Below are 26,284 nucleotides of genomic sequence, written 5' to 3'. Positions count from 1 at the left end.
ATAGAAAGTGAATGATATACTGAGAGACACGAGAGAGAGAGGAAGAGCGAAAGAAGAACGTCTTTCGCATTTCCTGAGGCTTCAAGAAGCAGTTCTGTTCTTCTCTATTTCCGTCTCGACAATCATCCAAGGCGACAGAATATTGTAGGGAAGGTGGGGTGTCACTTTCAGGTCTCCTCAAGGCTTCCAACGAACGACAACAAAAAAAAAACAATCCAAAAGCGAAAAACTCTCGAAATCCTCCTCCTTCTCCTTTCTCGCTTCTCGATCGCGCTAAGCGTACAACTCGAAAGGTCTCGACCAGCCCTTCTCCGCCAACAGATCGTTTCCTTTTCCTTCACAGGTCGAGACTGGACAAGTTGTCCAATTCTCTTCGACTCCAGTTTCGTCTTGCGATGATTTCGATTTCCCTTTCCCTTTTCCTTTTCCTTTCGTTTTCGCTTTGCTCGATGTTGTTGTCCCTCCGACTGGAATCTTGCCTGTTGAAGCGAGGTTCTTTGGAGGGAGTCGACGAGGTTTAGAAGAAGAAATCGATTGATCCTCGGAATTCGAATTCGAAGGAGGTGGAGCGTAAAGATCGTCGTCGTCCTCCTCCTCCTCGTCAATCTCGATAACTCTCTTCTTCCCCTTCCCTTTCTTCGGTGATCTCCCAACCCCTTCCTCCTCTCTATCTGCATCTTCCAGGTCGACATCCAAAACCCATCCACCTCTCTCCTTCTCCAAAATCTCCTCGCATCTCTCCTTCGCCTCCCGCAAACATTTCCCACAAACGACATGTCCACATTGTAAACCCCAAACTTTCCCATCTTTGCCTTCCGTCCCAAGTTTGAGAGGTTCGAGACAGGAAGCACAAACGGGTTCAAGTTCTTGAATTTCGATCTCCTCCTTCTCCCTCTTTTGTTTCTTCTTCGCTGAAGCTGAGAGCTCGTCGTTGTCGTTGGTGTCGGGAGGTTCGATAATGTCTCGAGAGAACCCCGTACGAACAGGATTCGGATGACTCAATTCAACTCGATATTTCTTGTTCGCCGCTTTCACTTTTGCTGCTCCTCCCCACCCTCCGGGTGCAGCGTTCCCATATCCTCCTCCTCCTCCAAGAGGTCCTGGTCCCATTCCGAAGAATTGTCGTAGTTCCGGTGGAAAGTAATCCATTCCCGCTCCTCTCAAAACTCCTCCTACTCCTCGACCTCCTGCGTTCCCGTTCGCTCCACCGCCACCGAGAAGAGCATTAACGAAAGCAGCTGATCTTCGATAATTATCATCGTTCCCACCTCTCCCTCCTCCTCCAGCTGCTTCTTCTTGTCTCATCCCCAATAATTGTTCGAACGGATCCATCTCCCTCTCTCCAGCTCCTCCCGCTCCTGGAGCTGCTCGATTCTGCTGAAGGATGTAACCTCCATATCCTCGACCTCCTCCTCCTCCAGCTCCAGTGTTCGAGTTTGCGGCTTGTCTCATAGCTTGAGCTTGTACCCTAATCGGATCAATCGCTCGATTCCCTCCCATCGCGTTCAATTCTTCAGCAGCGAGAGATTGTGCGAGTCTTCGATCGAGGACATCTTCGTCGTCCATATGAAGGATTTCTTCGGGAGTTGCGACGGTTGCGAGAGCTCCTCCGCCTCCGACGACTCCTCGTCGGGCGGGAAGAGGTCGAAGGTTTCGAGCGCGCGGTGGGTCGGGGTTTGAGATTGAGGGATAGTTAGGGGGGACTATGAAGGGAGGGGGAGAGGCACGACGAGGGAGTGGGTTGAGTCGATGAGATGGTGGCGGTGCGAGGGGATTACGACGCACTGGAAGTTCAAGAACGACAAACACTTAGTATGGTCTTTATAGCGAGAAAGGTCTGAGGTTGTTTCCGAACTCACGGTTACTCGTTCCATTTCCAGATGATGCATTCCCTCCCCCGAATCTTCTCGATCTCAAAGTCGAAGGAACCGGATCAACCGCAGCTCTCTCCGAAACGATCACTAAATCATCATCGTCCTCATCCTCGATCCCAGGTCTCGCTACCGCTCCTCCTCCCCCTCCTGTACCTGTCTGTGGTCTGACTCTCCGAGCAGTAGGTCGACTCCTGAACCTCCTCTGAATCGTCTCGTCGGAATCTGAATCACTAATCACTAATTCCCCTCCCGCTCCCGCTGCGATTTGTTGTCGAGATTGACTTCGAGTCCTTCGAGTCGGGTTAGGGTTAGAAGGTCCAGCTACGGCATTCGCGTTCGTCAAAGCGGAGGAAGTGGAACTGGAGGCGGAGGGAAAGGAGAGATGAGGGAATCGGGAATGAACTGGATTTGAAGCTGCAGCGGGAGGGGAAGAACCAGTTAGATCGATCACGTTCGAATTTGAATTCGAGTTCGAGGTTGATGCTGAGTTAGATGCTGATGCTGATGTTGAAGTAGATGCGATTGGAGCCCAACGGAAGGGAGAATGCATAGGAGGAGGAGGAGGCCCAGGGAGGGGAGGAAGGATATTCGAGGAGGAAGAACTCGAGGAGGAAGAAGCGAGCGGAGGTTGAGGAGTCGCGGATGAGGAAGGGTTTCGTGTGAGAGTCGCCATACTCTGGGGTTGACCGGGCGAGGAGAAGAGAGAGGGTTCGAGAGCCGAGAGTAGTCGAGATCGAGTGAGGGTTGTTCAGTCGCTCTAATGGTCAAGTGTACTGGTTAGAGAGAGCACCGAGAGGGTCAGTAGACTCGCTCGAAGCTCGTAGAGTTGTTCAGAGGGCGTGGAGGGTTGAACAAAGGTGTTTATTGATGAGGCGTTTCTGTCGCTCATCTCCACCTCGGACAGGGAGCACAGCCCTTCCAGTACGTCTGAGCCGCCTCAAAGTATCACAAGAGGGTATAGACTCACCGAGAGATGAGAGTAGAGAGGTTGATGAGGTAACGTGAGCTTCAAGGGTGGCAAGTCGATCAACGCGTTCGTATCGTCGAGGTCGAATTGATTTGATGCTGTTTAATGACTTGGTCAAATGAGGCCTCAAGAAGCGGCGAAAGTCGAGGTAACGTCGTGAGCAGAAGAATTCCAGAAGTTGGTCGAAAGTTCGCAACTTCACCAGTCACGTTCTCTCGCTAAGATGTCTTTGGTCTAAACTGGTACGCATTCCCCCGACAAAGACTGTCTAGGGAAGCCGAGCGTGAGGCATCGAAAGCTGTCCGCCAGCTCCCTGCGAAACCCGACATCGAGTCTTGCCGTCTCCAATGTCTCTCCATTGATTCTCTCCTGCCCGTAGCAAGTTGAGAACATATGTCATTGTTCTCACACTCGACTCAATCCTCATCGACGATATCGTCCTCAAGCTCGAACCAACTCTCCTCCTCTCCGACCAGTTTACTGAATTTAACCTCCTCAGTCTCTTCCAGTCTCTTCGGTACTCCCTCAACGTCTTCTTGTACTTCTGCGTCTTCTGCGTCTTCGGGTTTGATGTCTTTCTCTCCTAGTGCTTCTCCCGTAATCTTGTTATCGAACGAAAGGGGAGGGAATTGAGCGAGATCGATCAGGAAAGGATTCACGTCTACGGATTCTCGGACCTCCACGTTAGCAACGAGACCAGAGTGATAAAGAAGGAGAAAGAGTAGAAGAAGGAAACTTACTAGGAGGTTTCATGACTCCCAACCAAGGAATCGTTTCCGTCAGCAAACTTTTCTTATTCCCTCCTCCCGCTCTCCCCAACCACCCTGCGTCTTCCTCGTCTCCTCCTCCTTCCCTGACTCCGGAGAGTTCAACAACCCCCTCTAGGTTCGTTTTCCGTAACCTTTCATTCTCCCACCATTCACTCTTCCTCAAAACCTGTTTCTCCCTCTCGACCGGGCTAGGCAACCCAAGTAAAGTCCCTCTAACTCCTACCGCGAACGAGTAGAGACTCGTTAGTGGGAGTCGTCGGATTTGTTCTTCGTTGGATTCGAGGCGAAGGAGAGAATCCGAGAGGGAGAGGGAATCGAGGATGGAGGAACAGGATTCGATAGAGGAGGAAGTGAATTGAGGGTAGTTGTGGTGTAGGTAGGTTAGGAATATTTCACTGTCGATTGGAGCTTCGGCGAATACGACCTATTCGAGAAGCAGACGAAAGAGAGATTTAGTTCGCACGCGAAAGAGAAGAGGAGACAGTGGAGCTGGAGGAGACGGACGTCGGGATCAACTTTCGAAGGTTTTCGATTCCATTCTTTTCGAAGATGTTTAGGTAGCTTAGAGGATGGTTCTAGTTCTTGACGGATTCCGGGTCGGTTCAGATCTTTCTTGTCTTCTTTTTCAGATTCTCCCCAACCTGCACGATCGCGGTAGCCAAAGTCAGCCTCCTCCTCAAGACCAACAAAAGACAGACACGAACATACGTTTATTATAGAGTACTTTCCCCAAAGCATGGAAAATGAATAAACTATTTTCTCTCGCCGTAACAAACTGTAACAACTCTTTCACATCTCCTCCCCCTCCTGTCGTTTTCGCTTTCTTCCTCCCTTTCCCACTTGACGTGCCTTTCGATCCGGACCCGCCGGAGAGGCTCGTAGAAAGCGAGTATTGATCCTGAGTCGAAAGGAATTGAAGACTCATCAAAGCGGATCTGATATCTCCGTTTGAATTCTGAATGAGTATGTCGAGCATTGAGCCACTGGGTCGATTCGAGCGAGACGAAGAGGAAGAGGAGGGGGAGGATTCGACTTGATCGAGTATACGGTTCAGGGCTTTTTTCATGATTGTTTGAGCGATTGGGTTGAAGCTATCGCCCTCTCAACAAGCGTCAGCTCACTCCGACAAGCAGAGAGGTAGCGAGAGAGTGATGTACCTGATTTCCCTACAAGCAGGATGCTGAAGTACTTGCAACCCACAAACCGATCGACTATCCAAATTCTCATCCCCTCTGAAACTTCCACCTCCTCCCGTTTGTTCGAAGTCATCTTTCCCCGGTCTCGTTAGTGTCTCCGAGACGATGAGAACGAGAGGACAGTTGACTCGAGGGGAGGAAAGGTATTGAGCCAAGGCGGAACGGAGGGCTAGTTTCGTTGGGTAGTGGGAAACGTTCGGGAGATCTTCGAGGAGAATCAAGCGGGGACGATCAGGGGCGAAAGGAGCAGAAGGATGTGGGGGAGACGAAGAAGAGGAAGAGGGAGAAGAGGGAGAGTCGACGAATTCGAGAGAAGGGACCATTCCGGCTCGAGTTAGGAATGATGTGAATCGATGTACCATTGATTCTTGATCTGTAGAATGTTAGCAGCCGTCAACAACGACATTCTCGTGTTGACAGAGCGAAGCACTTACACTCATCATTCGCGTTGATCACGTTTGATTCTTCTTTCCATTCCAAAATCTCCACTCCGAACTCTTTCGCCAGGATCCTCAAACAGGTCGTTTTCCCACTACCTGAGGGTCCAGATAATACGAGTAATCGACGATACTTCTGAGAGAGCTTCGTAGGGATCCCGTTCGAAGGGAATGTTTCTTGAAACCAATTCGAAACGTCCGTAACCTTTTTCGAGTGAAGCGCTAGTTCTTCCTGCAAATGATCAGAGCATCATTTTTCAGTGCTTCTTCCTTCTTGTTATCCTTGATGATAGACAGAACGAGGACTCACTCGTGAAGTTGGAACGAATTTATCAATCCACATTCTTTCATCCTCTTGCTCGTCTTTCTCTGGTTCTTTCGCTTTCTCCTTGCCTTTCTTCTTCGACGAAGATGTTGTAGTTGGTTTCTTCTCTCTCTTCCGAGTTGGTACTGGCGGAGGAGGCATCGATTCGATTTCTTCCTCATCATCCGTCTCAGCTGCGTGTTCCCGTTCTCGTGCTCAGTTCCGATTCGGGCGCTGAACAAAGAGGCGAACTCACTGAGATCAATCACATTACTCTTCTTCTTCTTGTCCTCCTCCGGATCGAGGATTTCGACTTCATCATCTTCTTCCTCTTCACTCTCTACAACTCTCCTCTTACGCTTTCCCTTGCTCTCTGAAGCGCTTGTACTTGGTGTTGTTGATGCTGGAGGTGTACCGAACCCTCGTGGGAGGAACGAAGTGATTTGGAATTGCTGTTTCATCGAGACGAGTTGATTCAATCATTGGAGGAGAGAGGGGGGGACCGTGGAGGTACGTACGCGTGATGTAGAGGCGGAAGAAGAGGGTGAAGGCTTGGGCATTCAGAAGTGGATTGAAGGGAGAGAAGAGGCAGGAGAAGGAGGTCGGACTCGAAGGTGTTTTTCGACACGTGACTTAGTAATCTCTCGCGTCGATTCGTTCTCGTACGCTTCTTGTGCCTGTAGTTCAGCACAACGTCGTGGCTATCGACACTCTGCGAACGCCATTCAGATCTCTTGCCGAGAAACTCGCTTGACCCTCCTTTGCCTTTTCCCCTTCTCTCTCCCTTGCAGAACACCTGAAATCAGTCCCGAACCACTTCATTATCGACTGAGCCGAAGTGCACGAACGTATAACAAGTCGCGGGCGACCTGTCATCCAACTCTCCGTCCCTCTTCACCTTCAAGTTCGAACGAGCAGGAACGCCTCAGGGTTAGCTGCAGAGCGGATAGATGGATACCGAGGTGCGTATTTTGATCACTCAGAGCTCTTCTCGCTTCGTTGACCCGCTTGAGTTTCGGCTTTCGTCTTCCGCAGCCTCGACCTCATCTTGGAGATCACGGCTTCAACCTCGGGGCTGACGACTCGTCCAATTTCAAAGTCGCTTCTACTCTCGCAGGAACGAGCGATATTTCGAACGATCACGATCAGTCGCTCGCCCGTCAAGCTCTCCCGACTCCTCGAAGCGTTCGATAATCGACCGTACCAAGGGAAGCACACAAAGAGACTCGTCATGCGTTATCCGAAGTCCTGGCCAACGAAGAGTAACGGTGAAAAACTCTTGCGCCATCTGCCAAATCTGGTCGAAATCGAGTTCGAGGACTTCGACGAGTTCAAAATCCTTCATTTCCTCAAGTGACCGCAACTCTTTCCGTCCCTTCGCATCTGTCGCTTCCGGGGGACTCAGCTCACCACCTCGATCGTCGACTGTCTCAGCCACATTCCGACCCTCCGCCTCGTTCAGATTTCCTCGATTCAGATGAAGTACGGCGAACACTACTGTTTGCCTGCTCGTCAAGTGCTCCACGTCGCTGTTCACTCCGCTCTCTCCTACAGAGACCCTCCGTCTCCGGCTCTCCTTTCTCTATTCTTCCCGACCGCCTCCATCTCCTCCCTCGACATCACAATCTCTCAGACATCATACCCTCTCCTCTCTCTCTTCGATGTTCTCGATCAAAATATTACCTTCCTTCGACTACGATGCGATGATCGAGTCAATTTACACGACCAGATTGATCACCTTCTCCCTAAATTCGCGAAACTCCGACATCTCGACCTCGATCCACCCTTCCGTTCCGACTCTTTTCAAACTCATCTACCCAGTCTCTCCAACCTCGTTTCCCTCAGTCTCGCTTACACAGATCAAACGCCAAACCTCGACCACCTCCTCTCCCGTCTCGACTCACTCCGGCATCTCTGCAGGCTCGACCTCACATACCTCAACATCGCATCAGGCGAGAACTTTTCCATCGAGCAAGCGCAACGGGAATTCGACTGGGGTGATGACTCCGGGAACCACCTCTCCCTAATTCGAAACGTGGATGATTTAGCCGATATGTACGATTGGAGCTTGCCTTGGTCTCTCACGATCTCGGACACTTTACCTCAAGTCATCGAGATGGAGAAGAAGGCCCGAGAAGCCCACCTTATCGTCGAAAGTAATCTTGAGGAACTCATCGAAAATTTCGAATGTAAAATCGTCGAGTGTTACAATCGAGGAGTCGGAGATCTTTACTTCTACGGTCGCAAGTACTTGCTGAGATACGCACTATCTCTCGCCGAAAAGCATGGCCTCGACATCGACATTTCCGAAATCAATCTCGACGAAAACTTCAAGCGAGAGGATCTCAAGTGGTTCAAAGATTCGCTCAAAGGCGTCGGGCGAATGGTCGACAAATGGCACACCCTGTACGGGTTGGAATTGAAGATGCCGCCGAAAGGTGAAGATTGGGAAAGCGAAAACGAAGAAGAGAGCGATTGGGAGGATTAAGGTCGAGGAGAAATCGAGTAGAGATCTGGCTCATCAAAGCTGTGAGCTTCCTTCCTCTGCGTCCCTCGATACTGTGAGCTCAGATGCTGAGTTTCCCTGTCAGAACAGCCGACTCGCCGATTTGTATTCTGCCGTGTCTTGCAATTTCTCCTTACGCTCTCGATCGGTGCGACTATCCCCTCGACGGATTCGTCGTTGGATGTTCAAGTGAGCTGACAAAGTCGCGAGCACTGCTCCCAAACTTACCGGTTCGAGTCAGCGATTTGGGCTCTCCCACGGTTTCGCCTGAAAGCTGCTTCTGATCTCACACCCCTTCGCCTCAGTTCGACTTGCTACTATATAGAGCGAGAGGAGTAGAAAGAAAGCGGTGGACAGTCGCAGAGGGAGGAAACAATCTTAGCGAGATTTTGAGCTCGACTGTTTTGGCAACTTCGTTCCTCAGTCCTCTGCACCTGGACTTTCTGGGCCTGACCTGGCTGCTTGTATCCTCTGCCCTCTTATAGACCGTCTCTCCGAGTGGTTGTCGCCCTGAAGACTGAGGACGAAATCGACTCTCGCCCGGAGGACGTGCGAGTCGAAAGAGATACGAGAGATTCCATATCCGGCGGAACGAGTTCGACCGAGAGCTCAGATGACTCGCTATTTGGCGGAGCAATCGACGTAGGTAGACGAAAAAGAGGAGGATTTGAGTCGAGTTCTGTGCGAAAACACAGTTTCGTCCTCGACTTCTCACCACCCTCTCGGAAACTCTGATCGCGATACTCGGAACGAGTCTTCAGCTCTCTCGCCATCGATCACAGTCCACCCTTCGATCCTATCCTGCATTCGGAGCGACGCGTCATTCGACTTGATCTCTCCTCACTCTCTCCAACTCTTCACTCGAAGATATCACAACAAGGCTACCGTTCACTCAGACAGAGAGTTCCGAGGTACTTCCCCACGCTGTTTAGCTCCTCCTTACTGCAGCGGTTCGCTCAGACTCAGTCGCTTGATTCTTGATCTCTTAGGTTCAACACGGGGCTATAGGAGGACACCCCGATACTCTGCAGGAGACTGAACCATTTGAAAAGGTGGGTACCCTCGACATCCACGATTTCGACTTCTGAAACTGGGCCCTCTCCCGCTTGCGAGGACAGGACGAAATGGACCCCCTCTCTCGTTTGCCCGGCGAACTCCTCGACTACATCTTCGAACTCGCAGCTTCAACGTCAGGCTGGATACCCGAATTGACGAGTGGTCCGATCTCGAAATCGCTTCTACCCTCGCAAGAACGAGCAATCTACGAGACGATTACCATCGGAAGGCCGGGCAATTTCCCTCGACTCCGTCGCACGCACAGTGCTCAATCATCCAAAGCTCAACAGCTCCTCCGTACACTCGACGCCCAAGCACAGAGAGGTCAACATGCAAAGAAACTCGTTTTCGCTGGATTACCTGAATCGCTTGATCCCGAAGCGCTCTTACGCTATCTGCCGAATCTGGTCGAGTTCGAATTCCACATCGACAAAGCAAGGGCCCTTCAAATATTGGCTCAACCGGAATTGCTCCCTTCCCTTCGTTTCTGTCGCTTCCCGAATGTCACGCTCACTTCCTCGATCGTCGATTGTCTGAGTCGAATCCCGACCCTCCGTTCCGTCGAAGTATCCCGAATTGAAGACGAGGAAAACGAAGGCTGGGTGCCTGTTTGTCAAGTGCTTCGACTCGACGTCTGTGCCGTCTACTCTTTGACGGCTTTTTTCAAACTTTTCCAATTCTTCCCGACCGCTTCCATCTCTTCCCTCGAGTTCCTTGTAAACGATGACGAACCTCTCCTTCCCGTCCTTGACGTCCTCAATCAAAACCTTTATTCTCTCAAGCTCGAAACTGTTGACGTCCTCCCACGCGCCGAAATGATCGACCACCTCCTCCCGCAATTCTCGAACCTCCGTCATCTTCACCTCGACCCACCCTTCTTCTCCGAGACCCTTCCGACTCAACTCCTTCAGCTCCCACACCTTACTTCTCTCAGCCTCACTTACTACGAACAAGATCCGAACCTCGAAATACTTCTCGACGGTCTCGCTCTCATTCCACACCTTCGCTCGCTCACATTCAGGTACGACTACTTACCAGAGTACGAGCACTTCAACTTCGCAGCTGCAGAAAAAGAATCGAATGGTCCAGGCAAATCTCCTCGTTACGGCTCTCGTTCCCTCCTCAAGAACATCACTCGTCTCGCCCAAATCGATGGCCTTTGTCTCCCTTGGAAGGGTCACATCTCGGATATCCTACCTCGAGTCGTCAAAGCCGAGAAAAGGGCGCGAGAAGCCGGTCTAGTCGTCGAAAGTAACCTCGTCGAAATCACCGAAAATTTCCACCGCGGAATCGTCGAATGTTACAACCGAGTAGTCGCCGATCTTTACTTCAACGGTCGAATGCGTCCGTTGCGATACGCTCTCTCTCTCGCTCAGAAGCACGCACTCGACATCAATCGAATCGAATTTGATCTCGCGAGGAATTTCAACCGAAAGGATCTCGAATGGTTCGAGGACAAAGTTGTCGGACTTCGGGAATTTTACGGAAGTATGGATTGGTGTCGAATCTACGGACTCAGGTTGAAAGAGTGAAGGCAGAAACGGAAACGACGAAACTTGAATGGAAAGGTAGAAGAGAGTAAGCGGCGAACGTTACGGACGAAGCGAGGTTGACTAGGACTGGGAAGATTGACAAACACTACAACTGTTCGTGCTCTTTACCTCCCTTACCTTGAGTTGTCTACTGACTAATCAAGAGAACAGAAACACAATTCGACCACTTTTTTGTCTCCTTTGAAATTGATTCTCTCCACTTTGTACTCAGCGTCCAATAGTTTCGTTGCAGCGAGACCTCAGTGTGAGACCACTTCTGAATCAGCCGTTGAAAGATTGCTCGACTTGATTTTGGAGTTTGCACCTCCTGCCGTCGACGATTCGGGACTCGCTGCGCCGCTTTGAGCACCAGACCTGATGATCAAGGCGTCGTATCCTTAAAGCGTATACTACCGCACGCGAGACTCGATCAAAGCACTGCACACAAAGAGCTTCCGGAGAGCGATGAAGTTCTTCGATGTCAGCGATCGTTCAACTGTTGATACGTGGCTGCGAAAGTGCTCGGAGCGTCCGCAGTGTCCTCAGTGATGGAGCATGCTTAAAGAACGACCAGCCACGCCGCTGCAAACCGAGCCAGGACGCAGAAGAGAATGTTCTCGGGCCTGAGCTGCAAAGACGAACCCTAGTCTATCCGGGACAAATACTGAAGCAGTCTTCCGACCAAGAGCAGAGCAAGAAGTAGCAGGATAGCTACTTCTGAACAGAGAGACCAACCTGCGGCAGAGAGCTGTTTGAGGGAAAGAAATGAGATGCGAATCACAGCGCTACCGAGCGATTTTCACTGGTATGGGTCTTTTCATCCCGTTCCTGCCTGGAGATGTCGTCTCGATCATCTATCACGGTTTCGAATCGCATCAGCGTGAGAGGGGAAGAAGAACGAGCCGAATGCACTTCTGAGTCGAGAGCCGTCAGAGCAGGAGATTAATTCAAGTGACGATGTGAGCGTTCGAGGCAGAGGATGTAGTGATCTCTTGTGGTCGACTCGTAGCATGATAGCGGTTCGAAGTGAAGGGTAGAAGGGCAAGAGTTTCCGAAGATCTCTTTTCGCCTTTTACTCTCCATCATCAGCTCGAACGCCCACAGCTGAAGTTTCTATTCGGTCCTTACACTCTGTCATTATCGACGACGCACAGCCCATCGAACGCATCTCGTTTCCGGGCGCACTCGTCACTCAACTCTCTCCTCGCCCATCTCATCGACTCCGGATCCACAGGACGCCTGTAAGATAGAAGTGATGTCTACCAAAGTGCTCTCTCGCTCCTTCGGACCCTCTCCCAAGCTGCAGTTGCTGATTCATACTTCGTTGCTTTCGTTCCGATCTCACAGGTTGAACTGGGTACTGTTGAAGGACAGCGAAGATCTTCACAAGACTCAGAGGAATCGCAAAGGGTGAGTCTTGATCGCCAGCATGAAGAGTGTCCCGAATTCAATGATCAAACCTGACTTGCTCCTATTTGACAACAGACCAAATTGAATCAGCTCTCTCGCCTGCCTGTCGAACTCCTTGACGCCATCTTCGACCTTGCAGTTTCTACATCGGACTTAACGGCTCATCCGATCTCGAAGTCTCTCTTACCCTCGCAAGAACGAGCGGTTTACCAAACGATCACGATTCGCTCCTTGCGAAACTTCACTGCACTCCTCCGTACGCTCGACGCTCAACCGAACCGCGGTCAACACGTGAAGCGACTCGTATGGAGGGTCGCATCATATTGGGACTTCCCAATCGACACCGAACACGTCTTGCGCCATCTCCCGAATCTCGTCGAATTACATTTCAACGAGAACGAGGAGGTAACCGCTTTTCGATGCCTCGGTCAACCAGAACTCCTGTCCTCCCTTCGGATTTGTTGTTTCACGAAAACTCCGCTCAACGCCTCGTTATTCGCTTGTCTGAGCCGAATTCCTACTCTCCGACTCGTCGAAGTACCGCCGATTCCAAAGGAGGAGGAGGATGAAAGCAAGCGAACACCGATCAATCAAGTGAAGCAAATCGCCGTCAATTCCGTCGGATCCCCAGAAACTCTGTCTGTACTTCCTGACATCTTTCCAGCAGCATCCATCTCGTCCGTCGAACTCCAGGTAGACTATCACTACACCCTTCGACCGATCCTCGACCTCCTCGATCACAACTTACTCTCACTCAAGCTCAGAAAAATCTACATTTCACGCGACAACGAATTGATCGAACAACTCGTTCGTCGGTTTCCTAATCTTCGCCACCTTCACCTTGATACCCCCTTCGCCTTCATGCCGTTCCAGTCACATCTCCTCGGTCTCTCCAATCTCGTCTCTCTCAGTCTCGTCTATTCCCAGCAACATCCGAACCTCGACGAAGTCTTCTCGCATCTCGACGATCGCCTCCGACACCTCCGCACCCTCACTCTCAATTATCTCCGCATCAGACAGGGGAGAAAGTTCAACTTTGACGAAGCACGGGAGGAGGAATATGACATGGACAAGTCTCGTCGCCGCCCAAATCTCGCTCTTCTCAAGGACGACCTCGATCTGTACCAAATGCAAGATTGGAGTTTGCCTTGGATCAAGAAGATTTCGGATGTGTTACCGCCAGTTATTGCGATGGAGGAGAAAGCGAAATCTGGCGGTCTCATCGTCGCGAGTAATCTCGAGGAAGTCGTTCGAGTTTTCCGTCTTCAAGTAATCGAATGTTACCATCGAGGGGTAGGCGATATGTGGCTCAACGAACGCAAGGACTCTCTACTCTACGCTCTCAAGCTCGCTGAAAAGCATGGACTCGATATCAACCGAATCGAACCTGATCTCGAGGCCGATCTCGAATTCAACGATCCCGATCTCGACTTGAGCGATTTCGAACTGTTCCAAACCGAATCCGAGGCACTCGGAGACGGAAACATGTGTGAATCATATGGCTTCAGATACAAAAAGACATCGAAACGCTATCAATCGATGTTGAAGAGAATCGAGAGCGATGGATCGGATTTGAGCTCCGAAGAAAGCGAGGTTGACCCGAAGGACGAATGACCATAGATAGACGTTCGGACTCTTTTCTCCTCGTTTCGAGCTGAATCCTTTGCTGAACCTCTAAAGAAACAGTCGATCCTCAAATTACATATTTTCCCGTTCCCTGCAATCTCTCTTACTCCGACCTAGTGTACAAGGAAACTATCCTGAGAGCCCTGACTATGAACCTAGCCTTCTACTACTGCAGAGTCGCTAGATCTTCGTTTCAGTCAAGTCAGCTGCCGTCTTTCCTGACGCGTTGAATCATCCTTCCGCCTTTGACCGCCCCGCCATATCTCCCCACACGGCTCATCGTTCAGTCAAAGACTCGTCTTCGTCGTCGTCGTTGTCATCGTCGGAGGTGCTCCGCGGGCCGCTCAGATCCCTTTTTCGAATCGACTCAAAACTCGCTCGACCCGCCTTTTCCTCTCTTTTCCTCTTTCCCTTGACCTCCGTCCTCAAATCCTTTCCCTTTCCCTGCCACCCTCTGCACGTGCTTCGACTCGTCAGCAACTTGTCGTTCAACCGGTCTCCCCTTTCTTCCCTTCCTCTCCCTTTTCTCTCCCCTTCCTCGCCCTTTTTCTTCCCGTCCCTATCCAACTTCAAATCGAGCCAAACCTATTACAAAACACATCGATGACTTCTGAGGTATGTTCTCCTAGAGTCGAGCCGTCTCTCAATGCACTCGCTCACTCACATCACTTTCGTTCTCCATCTCGCCCAGGTCAATCTAGACGTCGTCGAAGGAATCTCAGAAACTCTTCAGGCGACCACACTGTCGGAAAAGGTCAGAGGATTCCCTCAGAATGTTTACGAGCTTGAAGCTGACCTTGTTTCTGGCGAAGAACAGGACGAGGTGGATCATCTCTCTGGGTTGCCGGGCGAACTCCTCGACGACATCTTTGAAGTCGCAGCTAGGACTTCGTGGCCGAAGTTGACGAGTCGTCCGATTTCGAAGTCACTTCTACCCTCACAAGAACGAGCAATTTACGAGACGATCAGCGTCGGCCCAGGAGCGTGGAACTACCTCAGGCTGGTCCGTACGCTCGACGCTCGACCAGACAAAAGTCAACACACGAGGAAACTTGTTTGGAGGTTCACGAATCCCGGGGACGGAAGCATCGATAGCGAAAGACTCGTGCGCCATCTACCGAATCTCTCTGAAATCGACTTCGAACTGGCTCAAGAAGCAATCGCTCGTCCGGTCTTGCGACAATACCAACACCTGCCCTCCCTTCGTACCTGCCGCCTTCGCGGTCTACGGCTCACCTCCTCAATCGTGTCCTGTCTCAGTCGAATTCCGACTCTTCGCCTTGTCGAAATTCCATCGCTACCGAACAAGGAGGAGGAAAAGAAAGAATGGTCGCCCGCTCGCCAAGTGCTTCAGATTACGATTCATCAACGCGGCAACTGCTTCGTCGTCAAGGATCCATCTACACTCCTGCGATTCTTTCCTTCCGCGTGCATCTCTTCCCTTGACGTTCACGTCGACAGGAAGGACCCCGTTTCCCCACTCCTCGGCATTCTCGGTCCTGGACTCCTCCGTCTGCGACTACGGGCGTCAACGCACTCCATCTCTGAATGCGATACATCCATCGTCCGTTTCCTTCCCAGATTTCCCAACCTTCAGCATCTCCACCTTGATTCTCCGTTCATTTCCGAGAGTCTCCTCAGTCATCTCCTCAATTTACCCAACCTCACTTCTCTCAGCCTCGCTTATTTCGAACAAACTCCAGATGTTCAGGAACTACTGGAAAAATCTGATCGTCTACCACGCCTCCGCATCCTCGACCTGGAGTATCGTTTCTCTGACACAGGTCGCATTTTCGACTTCGAGGACGCAGAGGAGGAATACGACCGAGGAGACGATTACAAAGGCCGCCGTCAACTTTATCTCCTCGAAGGCGTCACAGTTCCGGCGCAAATGGAAGATTGGCAGGATCCCTGGTATGAGACGATCTTGGAACGCCTACCTCAAGCCATCGAGACGGAGAAGAAAGCCCGAGCCGCCGGTCTCGTCATCAGGAGTAACCTTTCCTCACTTATCCAAATTTTCGAAAGTCGAATACTCGAATGCTACAATCGAGCGGTGGGAGACTACTACTTCAACGGTCGCAAGCTTCCCTTGAGATACGTTCTTCCTCTCGCCAAAAGGCATGGACTCGACATCGACCGACTCGAAATTGATCCCGAACGCAACTATGAAAATCAGGATCTCGAATGGTTTCAAGTGGAAGTCGACAAAGTCGGGTCTCTTAAATGGTGTTACGTGTATGGACTCAGGGTCAAGGGATCGACGGAACGTAGTGATTCGGTGGAAGAAGAAGAGGAGGAGGAGGGGGAACAGGAAAACTGCGATGAATCGGATCAGGGCTCGGCAGGAAGCGAGGTTTACTAGGAAAACATGTGAGCGCTCTCTTTCTTCGTCCTCCAGCTTTTCAGGTCGTGAGCTGACCCACCTGGAAACGCAGTAGATTCTCGGACATTCGAAGGTTAAATTTTGCCGGGTCGTGCAACTTCCTCCATCTTCTCTCACAATTTATGGCGAAGTTGCCTCGGTACTTTCAGCCAAAACTTGGAACGTCGACGCCTACAAAGCTAGCAAATCTGGCGCTGACTCGAGCTCCCGTGTCCCCTTAGTCTCCATCGGATCGCGCTTGCTCGCAAGACATGCACCGTGAGCAGCCACAGTCGCCATCGTCGTTTCGTTCGACGTCTACTTCGCGAAGCACGCGAAGCCACTGTGTCGAACCGAGACCAATATGGGCTCAGGATTGTTCACTCATCGCTGCTTCTTCCCTTGCAGACACGAGAGCCATGCTCAGTCACCGCGAACGACTTGCGAATACTGGTCCCGATAGCTACGAAACGAGTTCGAGGACTGAGCTACAAAGAACAAGATATCGAATTGCGAACAACACGTGCGAACAAACAACTTGAGAAACGACGGCTCTAGAAAGACGAGACGAGAAAGACGAGACGAGGGCTGTCAGTGCTTTAACTCAGATGCGGAAAGAGAAGAGACAAACTCACAAACTACTCAGCATTTTGTTTCTTGAGAATCTCCCGAGCCCATTCACCTACGACTCCCTCTTCCCTGCTTCTCACTGCGTCCCTTCCTTCTTTCCCTACTGACCATCTCACTACCATCTCTTTGATCGAATTCTTGACATCCGTGTTGTCGACGAGAACTTGAGCGAAAAATTCGTCGATCGCTTGTGATTCTCCGACTTTGATTAACCCTTTGACAGCCAAGTCGATGTTGTCGTCTTCCTTCTTCGTGCTCGAGGTGGAGGACGTAGAGGAGGAGGAAGGGCGAAAGATGAGAGGAGGTGAAGGAGAGGAAAGAGTCGAATCGATGACGAGTTTGAATTGATCGAGAATTCGGGCTTTAGTGGTCGACGAGGAGGCTGAAGCATGAGATTGAAGGAGGGTCTGAAGGGTGAGGGTGAGAAGTGGAGAGATGGAAGAGGGCGAAGTTTCGTCGAGAATCAACAGATAAATTCGAGTCGCCAATGCGTGATTCCTCATCTCTTGACATTTCTTGAGTAATCCTGCAACCCTTCTCGTTGAAATTCCTTCGTCTTCGACTCTGCGGGTATTGTCGAGATCGTTCGATTTCGAGGAAAGCATCGAAATCAGTCGAGTATCGGATAATTTCCCTATTCTTTCGAGATCGAGTAGTTCGAGAGGTGGAGATCCCACGACGTAATCCTCCAACTGCCTCAGATCTTTCGACCTCAACTCCGTCAACTCTTCTTTCGCGAATTTCATAATCTCCTCGATTTCGAGTTTCCATCGCTGATCTTCTTTCTCTCTTCTCTTTCTCGGGCCCTGCTCCTTTCCCTCCGCCGCCTTCAACTCTCTTCGTCTCTCCATTTCCCTCTCCCAGACGCTCCTGACCAATCCTCTGACGACCCCTTCCCCGACTTTCACCCCGACCCTCCTACTTTCCCTAACAAACTCCAACCCTTCCGTGACTCCTCCTCCTCGGATCCTCACCGCCTGACTCAGAATCAAATCGACATCTTTCTTATCGGGTAGGAAACGGGATTCGACGACTAGTTTTCGATAGACTTGAGCGAACGAGGAGAAATCGTTCAGGAGAGCGTAGGATTGAGCGAGGGCAGTCAGGTCGAAATGATTGATGTACGGACCGGATGAGGAAGAGGAGGGAGTGACGGAGGAGTAGGGAGAATGAGGGGAAACGAGAGCTTGGATCGAAGAATTGATCAGTTTTCGAAGGAGGGCGAAATGCTCAGTCGGGGAAGTCGCGGTCGCAGTGTCAGCCGTAGTTGCCGGTGTCGCTGCCGTCGCCGAATAAGTGGGAGAGGAAGAGTAGGGAGGCAGAGAAGTCCTAACGAGATTCAATAGAGTTGAACTCCTCAACAAGAACGGTCCTTTCCCTTTCCCTCCTCCGACCCCCAGATTGAGAGGGTATCGTCTACTAGTCCAATACAGCGCGATCCTTCTCGCCAACGACCTCGTTTCCCTCGTCGCCCCTTTCGAGGAGGTTAGGAGATCTAACCACTCGAACTTTTCGTCGAGAGTCCAGGAATCGCTGAGATTGTGCAAAGTGCGTCGGAGTTGATGATGCGTTTTACGGGCGAAGAGGGAGAATAACTCGGGTTGAACGAGTCGAGTTGAACGAGAAGGAGAGTCGGAGGTAGGAGAAGAGCGAGAGGAGGGATAAGTCGAGTAAGGTGCTTCGCCGGTTAACCACCGTGCGAATTTGAGATGATATTTTGCGAGCTCGAATCCTTCTTTTCCTTCTGCTTGGAACAGTTTCGCAATCAGATCCCATCTATACCTCTCTGCGCACTCTTCGATCAACTCGTTCAGTAGCTCTTTCCGTCGGGTCGACTCGATCGAGAGGTCGTCGTCAAAATGAGAGGGGAGAAGGGTGAATAGGGAGACGAGTTGGTCGAGTGAGGAGGCGGAGGAAGCAAGTTTCGAAGGTTTGTAGCTTGAGATCCTTTCGTTCCTCAATTCGAACATCCACCCTTTCGACGTTTGAATAATCAGTTCTTCGAGAGAGGGTAGCTGGGAGAGATCGAGGTCGAGTCGAGAGAGGGAGAGAAGGGATCGAGCGGAGATTTCCCATAAATCTTCGGAAATTGCTGAATTGACGATCGTTCGTAGGATGACATATCGAAGAGAGATATCTGATGCGAGTGTTGTCGGGTCGGAGGGCGAGATTGAAGGTTGCGAAGCGATTAATTCTTCTGGTAAAACTTGAACTAGGTCTCCGAACGCTTTCAAGGCGAGCTGAAGTCGAACATCGGAGTCGGACGAAGAAGAGGATTGGGTGGAGACGAGGTAATGAAGGAAAGAAAGCGTGAGGGAATAATCGTGAAGGGAGTCTTCGAGATCGGCTGATTCGACGAAGAGATCCCAGGTCTGTGACAGCTGATCGATCGAGAACGACGATTGCGGGCTAGAGGGGCGGGAGATCTGCTGAAGGACCGAGAGAGCTTGAGTTCGGGTCGAAATAGTTCCTTCTGTTTGCGAATCGCTCGTAGTGACGGGTTCCTCCTCCGCCTTGCTCGTTCTTAACTCCTTTTTCTTCCTTATCCGTCGATCCTCCTCGAGCATTCCCTCACTTCCCTCGATCTTCTCGACCATTTCCGACAGATTCTTCACTTCCCTCGTTCCCTCCGTTCCCTTTTTCGGTCCGAACCTATCCATTCCCAACCCATTCCTCTCCCTATTACTCAATTCCTTCAACTGTAAATCCTCCAACACCATCGCCTTGAGGAACGGTAAATCTTTCTCATTCGCGATTTCGAGTAATTGTCCATATTCGTCCTCGAACTGATTCAGCGATGTCCGAGGGCCTCGTTGAGTTATGTAGTCGTTCAGGAGAATCGACGTCGGATCTGAATCGCTGGCTGAAGGAGCTGGAGGAGCAGGAGAAGGTATCGAGTGAGCTGAAGGAGGCGAATCGAATAATCCCCAATCTTTCCATCCTGATGACCTTCTGTTGTGCTGTACTGGTTCGAACCATGTATACTGAGGAGGTATTGAGTTCGAAGTAGTCGTAGTGGCAGAGGTTGAGGGGGAAGGAGCCGAGTTGGGCGAAGTTTTGTGGGAGTATGAGGATCGAGGAACGTGACGACATGGGAGGGAAGTAGAGCTCGATGGACATTGACACGCCTTCGACGTAAGACGCTTGCTCAGTCGGAACATCCTACGATGAAGAGAGAGTTAGGAATCGAAGCGGCGAGAGGCTGAGTGAAGGACGCGCTTACCTCTCGATCACGGATGATAGCTAGCGAGCCAGACTACGGTGTAGATCGATTTGGCGTGGCGTCGGGATCGTGAGTGGAGAAGAACCGAAAAGTTTAGGAATTCTCGAAGCTCTCATTCGTTCTCCATTTCCACCACCCTCGATCACCTTCGAAGGACCTCTAAGCAGTATGGGCAGATCAGCTAAATTCGCCAAGCGACCAACGAAAGCCGGTTCGTCGTTCCCTTCTCTTTCTTCACTCTCATCTCGAAACTCATCAAACTCGTCTCCCCTCTTCCTTGCCCATAGAAAAAGTAGCTAGACAGATCAACAAGCCAATCAACTCTCATAATCGAGAAAGATCCCTTTCACCAGAGACGAACGAACGATCAGAGATTCCCTTGTTCAACACTTCGGCGAAAGGTCGACAAGTCTCGAATAAACCTGATCCTCGCAAAGTCCCATTGGAAGCTATGGAGGATGATAACGAGGAGGAACCGGCGGATCTAGTGGAAGCTCTCGAGGAAGAAGCAGCTGGATCAGGAGGAGGAAAGAAACCCTCGACGCTGAAATCGAAGCTAAAGAAAGCGACGCAACAGTTGAAACAAGATGGGGAGAAGACAGAGAGGAAGTTGGGAGCGAAGTATGGAAAGGGAGGGAAGAAAGCACCGATTCTGGAAGGGAAAGATTATGTCAAGATGCTGGAATCTCGTCCGGGAGGTCAATTCAAGCACAAGAAACTCAGATAGAGATAGATGGAGTTGGTTGGTGCGATCTGTTGTATGTCTTCCTGTGAGTATTACATTTCAGGTTCCGTGTCAATCAGGAAGAGGCGGAATTGACGGATTTTCCTGAGAACAGTTCGCAGCTTCTTTCCTCTTGTACCTTACAATGTTGTAAACGGCTTCCGATACCCTTGCAACATCAGCTCTAGACTTTCAGCTTTTCCTAAACAGGAAACCTGCGAGCGGCGAGGCCAAGGACGAGTTTTTTCTGAAACAAACGAAGCGTCTGACGGCGACCCCGGCCGACGGAGAGGATGTATGTCTGCCAGGTCGTCAGACAGCATCTCTCAGTCTCTTTGCGTCGGGAATCTGAACCAGGCGGCAAGAGAAGCGGAGACAAGTTTGGATTCACAACGAAGACAAGACTAATCTGAAGTGTTAACGGTATACAAGTCTGACAACACCTGTTCCGTCTTCCACCTTGTCCAAGTCGGCCACAAGACACACAAGACAAGAGGCGATGTCAAATGAGCAGACGAACCACAAGGAATTGGGAGCTGATCGAGATAGGTTCGCAGGCCTCAGCGTCTCGCACCGGAAGAAGCCTTGAATCCAGGTGTTCTTGTGACAGATGAACCTGAGTTGAAGACTAACCGGTGCAAAGTACTGAAGCATGAGAGCCTACTTCGATCAACTCCCTCTTGCACATTCGTCGAGACGCTAAGCGAGATAAGTTTGCCAGTCGTGATTGGTCCCGCTTACCGGAGTCCCATCGAGAGGACAAGATTTGAACACATAGCCTTCTCGATGGGAACCCTGAGAGCGGGCCCAATTTCGATTGGCGCACTTACTTCGCCTAACCTCCCGAAAGTCAAGGTGCGTAGTTGGGGAGGAGGGGCGAGGGGGAGAGGGAGCTAAGGGAGATAGGTGAAGGAGCCGCCCAGAGTCGCTTGGCATTGCAAACCCATCGAGTTCAGGCTTCTCCGGGTTTTGACATGCAAAGCGACGTTGAAAGACCGCTTTACCTATCTCGCCTTAACTCCCTCGGGTTGCGGTGTCGCGGAGAGGTTGATGACAGGAAGTGACGAATCGGGAAGAAAGAGAGGAAGTCGGCTCGTGCGCTTTTTAAATGGATCTTGACCGCGGAGTGCGACCGGAGTTCTTCAGCTTGAGGTCTGAGCGTCGCCGGCGATAACGGTGGAAAGAAGCGCTTCTGAAGCGAATCAGGGAGGTTTGGATGTTCGAGAATATGATCACACCTGAAGTGCAGCAACATTGAAGCGGAATAGTTCGCCCTAGGTTCGGTTAGGTACCCGAGCACGAGACATCAAAGGGCAAAGGATACAGCTCAATTAAGGAGTAAGACGATAGAAAGGAACGACGGAATCATGAGAACTGTCAGCAATCTACCGAGACGAGAATGATCGAGAGGCAGCTTCGTGAATTTCCCTCTTTTCCTCAGGCGTAACGATTCCGAGTTCATTTATGAAGTCGTGTAGTTCATTGCAGGTCGAGACGGGACATCCATTCTTCAGATTCGTGTAATGGGTTGAGCTCGCCTGCTGACGGTGTAGAGATCGTGTAGGGCGAGGGACGAGCAGTTGCGGAAGTCGTCGAATCGTGATCGAGCTCGAGAGAAGGATTTGTCGCCGTTGGATCGTGAGTAGCATCGGTTCGAGTTTGTACGAGGTCGAGTGGTCGATAGTATCGATCAAAGGTGCAGCGCGACGCTTTTTTCGAGTTCGATGCCTGAGTTTGGCGAGGTTAGCGGCGAATTCGCGTGGGACGGTGAGTCGTTGGAAGAAGGAGGCGGGAGGAACACCATCGTTGAAGCGAAAGTAAGCTAGCGATGAGGCAACACGCGAATGAGTTGGTTCTTCAGGTCAGAGCGAAGATCGCTGAGATGGAGAGGCTCACCTCGGGTCCGCAGAAACAGCAGGTTCAGCATTCGCTTCCTTTTGATCTCTCCGGTGCTTCTCCAGAGCTTCTTCAGCCGCCTCCAGGTTTCCGTGATAGAACCCATCGATGGGTAGAAGGAGGAGAGGGGGCTGAAGTTGATGAAGCCGAAAAGGCAGCGATGGACGAGGTCGCGTGCAGTGATTCTGGCTGAGGGTCAGTAATATCGGGTTCTAGATGCATCTCGTCGAGTCTCCCAACACAGGAAGATGTGGTGGAGGAGAAGAGAGGAAGCAAGTTGAAGTCGGATTCTTGATCTCTTTCTGTTCACCTTGCCCTCGCAACACCTACAGAGCACTTTCCGACTAGCTCGAATCAGTATATATACGTCTCGGAACGATGTCAGCGATCGAAGCGCTCGAACTAGAAGGCAAGCAACTCCCGAATTCAATCTTCTCTCCCGATTACCTCGTCAAGCGGGGATGGTGCACTGTTGCTCAAGGGAGACGAGGAATCAAGGAACCTCATGAGATCTACTACGGTGAGTTGGTTTCCGCACGGATGCTCGAACCGGGAGGGCTTGAGTCGCTGACGTCCGAACGTGCTCAATGGGAATTGTGTGCAGAGCTGCATGGAGAGGATAAGCCTGATAGTACGAAACTACTGTTCATCATGGGCTTGAACAACTCTTCTTTCGTGAGTACGACTCTCACTCTCCTCCTTCGCGAAAGTCAAGTCTTTCGCACCGTTTCCCGTGTTTGCTGACGATTTCCTCGCTCGCCCACACCCTCTAGGCATGGCACAACCAACTCTCCTACTTCTCCTCCCTCCCCGGCTACTCAGTACTCGTCTTCGATAACAAAGGAGTTGGACATTCGGATTCACCGAAAGGTCGATATCAAACTAGTCAATTAGCCCGTGATGTACAAGAGCTACTCGAACATGTCGGTTGGCTCGAAGGGGAGGACAAGGTGAACGTCGTCGGGGTTAGTATGGGTGGGATGATTGCTTTAGAATTGGTAGCTACCTCTAGTCTTCTCTTCCTGCTTTGTCGCGAGAAACTGAACCGCCCTCACTCCGTTCCCAGGCTCTCTTAATCCCTCGACATATCAATACCCTTCTCTTGACTTCGACGAAAGCTGGTTCCTCGATATTACCGGAAATTCCATCTTGGGCAGCGACGAGAATGTTTGGATTGTTAACGAGTGGGATGATCAAAACTCCTCAAGCTCAGATTGAATTAGTCGTCGAGACATTGTTTCCGAAGGAGTATCTTGACGCGGCGGTGGAAGGAGCGGGAGTGAAAACGAGGAGAGAAGTGGTCGAAGCGGTGAGTCGCCCTCGTCCTAAGTCCCGGCGAGCGGGCTCCAGATAGCTGATGCAGTACTGTGTGATGATGAAATAGGATTTCTTGCATCGATATAACGTCGGAAAGCGACAACCTCTCTCGGGCAGGTTGGGTCAATTATCGGCAGTTTTGTACGCTCTCCCTTCTCCACCTTGTTCCTCTACGACGCGAGACTCTAGTCCGAGCTGACTCGTAACGATTTGAATAGATCCCACCGAGTCTCGACACAACGGCTGAACGAATTATCGAAGTCGCTGCCTGCGACGTCTCGAATTGCGATTATCCACGGAGATCAAGATAACCTGATCAATGTCAGTCGAGGGAAAGAGTTACACCGAGATCTACCGGTAAGCTTTGTATACCCTCTCTCATCAATCAATCAAAAGTTTCCGGGAAGAGAGTCAAACGGAAACCCACCTAATAATCGATGGTTTGTCGCTAGGGTTCGACTTTGAAGATCGTCGAAGGCGGTGGACATGCCCTACCGTCACAGATCACGAAAGAGTATAATGAATGGATCAAGAACAATATCGAGAAGACAGTTTGAGATGAAGAGAGTTTGCAGTTTCGTTTTTCGTCGGGGATTTTCTGTTTTGTCGTACTCCTTTCATCGCTCTTCATGTTGTCTATACTATCTGCTATGTGATGCTGCAGTACCTGCTTCAACCCGATCCAGAATTCGAGAGATAAGCGAGTCGGCCGATTCGAGCTCTTCCTCCTTCTTACACCTCACAGCTCGATCTCCGCTCCACGCTCTCTCGCTAAGATGGTATTCAAGCTGACTCTCTCGCAGAAACAACAAGTCAGTTCCTCTCCTTCCCTCTTCTCCCCGCCCCACTTCTACATCTCCCTCCGGCTCTCTCCCGTCACACGCCTCACGCTGACCCGAAGCAACCTCGCCATAGTTCGAAGAAGATGGCTATCTCATCATTCCCTCTTTCTTCACCTCCTCCCAAGCCTCTCGTCTGCTCTCCCGATCTCACGAGCTACTCTCCTCCTTTTCCCTCTCCGATCACCCCATGACTCAGTTCATCGGTTCTGGAGAGGCTCAATCCGGCAAGGTACGCCTTCACTTTCTCTATCACCTCATGCTTGGCGCGACGTACCGAAGGGAGCTGATAGAGAGGGTACGACTGTGTAACAGGCGAAGCATGTAGGAGATGAGTACTTTCTGGAATCGGGCGACAAAATCAGATATTTTTTCGAACCCGCCGCGTTCGATGAGGGCGGGAAATTGAACAGGGACAAGGAAAAAGCGGTTAACAAGGTTCGTTCCCCCCTTTTCTGTCGATTGCTCCTGCTCTTTTGGGTTCACTTGTGGCACAGACGTTTGTACTGATGATAAGGTACTGAGGGGTGTAGATCGGTCACGGTCTAGCGCTGTTGCACGATGAGTTTCGGGAATTCACGTTTTCGGAAGATTTGAAAGAGCTTGCGAAGGATCTAGGGTTTCATAAAGATCCGAGAGGTACGCTTCTACCATATCTATGAACTCCGGCGTCGCTGTGACTGATCTCTGGTCGTCTTCTCTTGCGCTCACTCGCAAAATAATCAGTTTTACAAAGGTGAGCTTCCGTTGAGACGTCCTCCCTCTTCTCGTGTCGCTCCGCTTACGTAGTCCTCCCTACTCGCTCGCGTCAACCTCAGTATGATCATCTGCAAGAACGCTCAAGTCGGAGGGAAAGTCTCAATCCACGACGACTCGACTTTCCTCTACACGAATCCCCTCTCCGCTATGGGTTTCTGGTTCGCTCTCGAAGATTGTACAACCGAGAATGGGTGTTTATCATTCATGTGCGCGGCTTCTATCTCCAAATCGGACATCAAAAGTGACTGATTTAAATCGCCGAATCCGCACACAGACCTGGAAGTCACAAGACGAATCGAATCAATAAACGACTAGTGCGAGTGAACGGTGGAAGAGACGGGACAGAAATAGTCGCTATCCCTGGTGTAGAGGGTTCCGGAATCGATTGGGAGGCTCATCCAGGATGGAAAACTGCTGAATGTCGAACTGGAGGTTGGTCTTTCACTCCTTTCATCTCTCTGTCCGTGGAGGGTAATGGATAAGGTGTATGCCAACTGTAGATCTCGTGTTGATCCATGGAAGTGTCATTCATCGGAGTGAGCGGAATCTTTCGGAGAAGAGTCGGTTCATTTATACGTTTCATTGTATTGAGGGTCCAGAACATGCGGAATGGGACGACTTGAACTGGTGAGTACCGAGTCTCTTCATCTCTTCCTTTGCGCTGGTGCAGGGGAGCTGATCGAGGGAGTAAATGGGTATTCAGGCTCCAAACGCCGGGAAAAGAATTCCCCTCACTGTTGCGGACGACCTCAAAGGCATCGGGAACAACAGAAGCTTAGACGAATCTCAACATGCTTCAGTGGCAGGGAGCAAAGAGATCCAAGGACTCAGGGACAGAAGCACGCAAAAAATC

At 50.9% G+C, this 26,284-nt stretch overlaps 11 protein-coding genes across 11 annotated transcripts; 8 read left to right on the top strand and 3 right to left on the bottom strand.

Moving 5' to 3' along the window:
- Positions 1-273: 273 nt before the first annotated feature.
- Positions 274-2,547, bottom strand: JCM6883_005593 (RING finger protein; the record flags this gene model as incomplete). The annotated part of the gene is made up of 2 exons (XM_076633148.1): positions 274-1,784; positions 1,860-2,547. The coding sequence occupies 2 exons, from the start codon at positions 2,545-2,547 to the stop codon at positions 274-276; spliced, it is 2,199 nt and encodes a 732-aa protein (XP_076486903.1).
- Positions 2,548-3,257: 710 nt separating this feature from the next.
- On the bottom strand, positions 3,258-6,108 carry RAD24 (Rad24p; the record flags this gene model as incomplete). Its single annotated transcript, XM_076633147.1, has 9 exons — positions 3,258-3,502; positions 3,582-4,035; positions 4,116-4,252; positions 4,320-4,702; positions 4,769-5,180; positions 5,242-5,476; positions 5,555-5,742; positions 5,805-6,000; positions 6,067-6,108. 9 exons carry the CDS (start codon positions 6,106-6,108, stop codon positions 3,258-3,260), a joined length of 2,292 nt encoding a protein of 763 aa, XP_076486902.1.
- Positions 6,109-7,025: 917 nt separating this feature from the next.
- On the top strand, positions 7,026-8,036 carry JCM6883_005591 (uncharacterized protein; the record flags this gene model as incomplete). The annotated part of the gene is made up of 1 exon (XM_076633146.1): positions 7,026-8,036. One exon carries the CDS (start codon positions 7,026-7,028, stop codon positions 8,034-8,036), a length of 1,011 nt encoding a protein of 336 aa, XP_076486901.1.
- A 1,142-nt stretch (positions 8,037-9,178) lies between these two features.
- On the top strand, positions 9,179-10,642 carry JCM6883_005590 (uncharacterized protein; the record flags this gene model as incomplete). Its single annotated transcript, XM_076633145.1, has 1 exon — positions 9,179-10,642. The coding sequence occupies one exon, from the start codon at positions 9,179-9,181 to the stop codon at positions 10,640-10,642; it is 1,464 nt and encodes a 487-aa protein (XP_076486900.1).
- Positions 10,643-11,897: 1,255 nt separating this feature from the next.
- Positions 11,898-13,666, top strand: JCM6883_005589 (uncharacterized protein; the record flags this gene model as incomplete). The annotated part of the gene is made up of 3 exons (XM_076633144.1): positions 11,898-11,909; positions 11,990-12,052; positions 12,128-13,666. The coding sequence occupies 3 exons, from the start codon at positions 11,898-11,900 to the stop codon at positions 13,664-13,666; spliced, it is 1,614 nt and encodes a 537-aa protein (XP_076486899.1).
- A 615-nt stretch (positions 13,667-14,281) lies between these two features.
- JCM6883_005588 (uncharacterized protein) lies at positions 14,282-16,043 on the top strand (the record flags this gene model as incomplete). Its single annotated transcript, XM_076633143.1, has 3 exons — positions 14,282-14,293; positions 14,370-14,432; positions 14,496-16,043. 3 exons carry the CDS (start codon positions 14,282-14,284, stop codon positions 16,041-16,043), a joined length of 1,623 nt encoding a protein of 540 aa, XP_076486898.1.
- Positions 16,044-16,681: 638 nt separating this feature from the next.
- JCM6883_005587 (uncharacterized protein) lies at positions 16,682-19,834 on the bottom strand (the record flags this gene model as incomplete). Its single annotated transcript, XM_076633142.1, has 1 exon — positions 16,682-19,834. The coding sequence occupies one exon, from the start codon at positions 19,832-19,834 to the stop codon at positions 16,682-16,684; it is 3,153 nt and encodes a 1,050-aa protein (XP_076486897.1).
- Positions 19,835-20,064: 230 nt separating this feature from the next.
- On the top strand, positions 20,065-20,623 carry JCM6883_005586 (uncharacterized protein; the record flags this gene model as incomplete). Its single annotated transcript, XM_076633141.1, has 2 exons — positions 20,065-20,107; positions 20,184-20,623. 2 exons carry the CDS (start codon positions 20,065-20,067, stop codon positions 20,621-20,623), a joined length of 483 nt encoding a protein of 160 aa, XP_076486896.1.
- Positions 20,624-22,894: 2,271 nt separating this feature from the next.
- JCM6883_005585 (alpha/beta fold hydrolase) lies at positions 22,895-24,390 on the top strand (the record flags this gene model as incomplete). The annotated part of the gene is made up of 7 exons (XM_076633140.1): positions 22,895-23,036; positions 23,121-23,191; positions 23,290-23,514; positions 23,583-23,825; positions 23,901-23,974; positions 24,052-24,190; positions 24,286-24,390. The coding sequence occupies 7 exons, from the start codon at positions 22,895-22,897 to the stop codon at positions 24,388-24,390; spliced, it is 999 nt and encodes a 332-aa protein (XP_076486895.1).
- Positions 24,391-24,609: 219 nt separating this feature from the next.
- On the top strand, positions 24,610-25,334 carry JCM6883_005584 (uncharacterized protein; the record flags this gene model as incomplete). Its single annotated transcript, XM_076633139.1, has 4 exons — positions 24,610-24,645; positions 24,749-24,904; positions 24,988-25,110; positions 25,206-25,334. The coding sequence occupies 4 exons, from the start codon at positions 24,610-24,612 to the stop codon at positions 25,332-25,334; spliced, it is 444 nt and encodes a 147-aa protein (XP_076486894.1).
- A 157-nt stretch (positions 25,335-25,491) lies between these two features.
- JCM6883_005583 (phytanoyl-CoA dioxygenase family protein) lies at positions 25,492-26,210 on the top strand (the record flags this gene model as incomplete). The annotated part of the gene is made up of 4 exons (XM_076633138.1): positions 25,492-25,637; positions 25,706-25,863; positions 25,932-26,058; positions 26,135-26,210. The coding sequence occupies 4 exons, from the start codon at positions 25,492-25,494 to the stop codon at positions 26,208-26,210; spliced, it is 507 nt and encodes a 168-aa protein (XP_076486893.1).
- Between the last annotated feature and the right edge of the window lie 74 nt (positions 26,211-26,284).

This window comes from Sporobolomyces salmoneus (assembly GCF_050403485.1).
Source record: "Sporobolomyces salmoneus JCM6883 DNA, S_salmoneus_JCM6883_v1_ctg34, whole genome shotgun sequence".
NCBI lineage: Eukaryota > Fungi > Basidiomycota > Microbotryomycetes > Sporidiobolales > Sporidiobolaceae > Sporobolomyces > Sporobolomyces salmoneus.
This window is presented reverse-complemented; position numbering and strand designations above follow the sequence as displayed.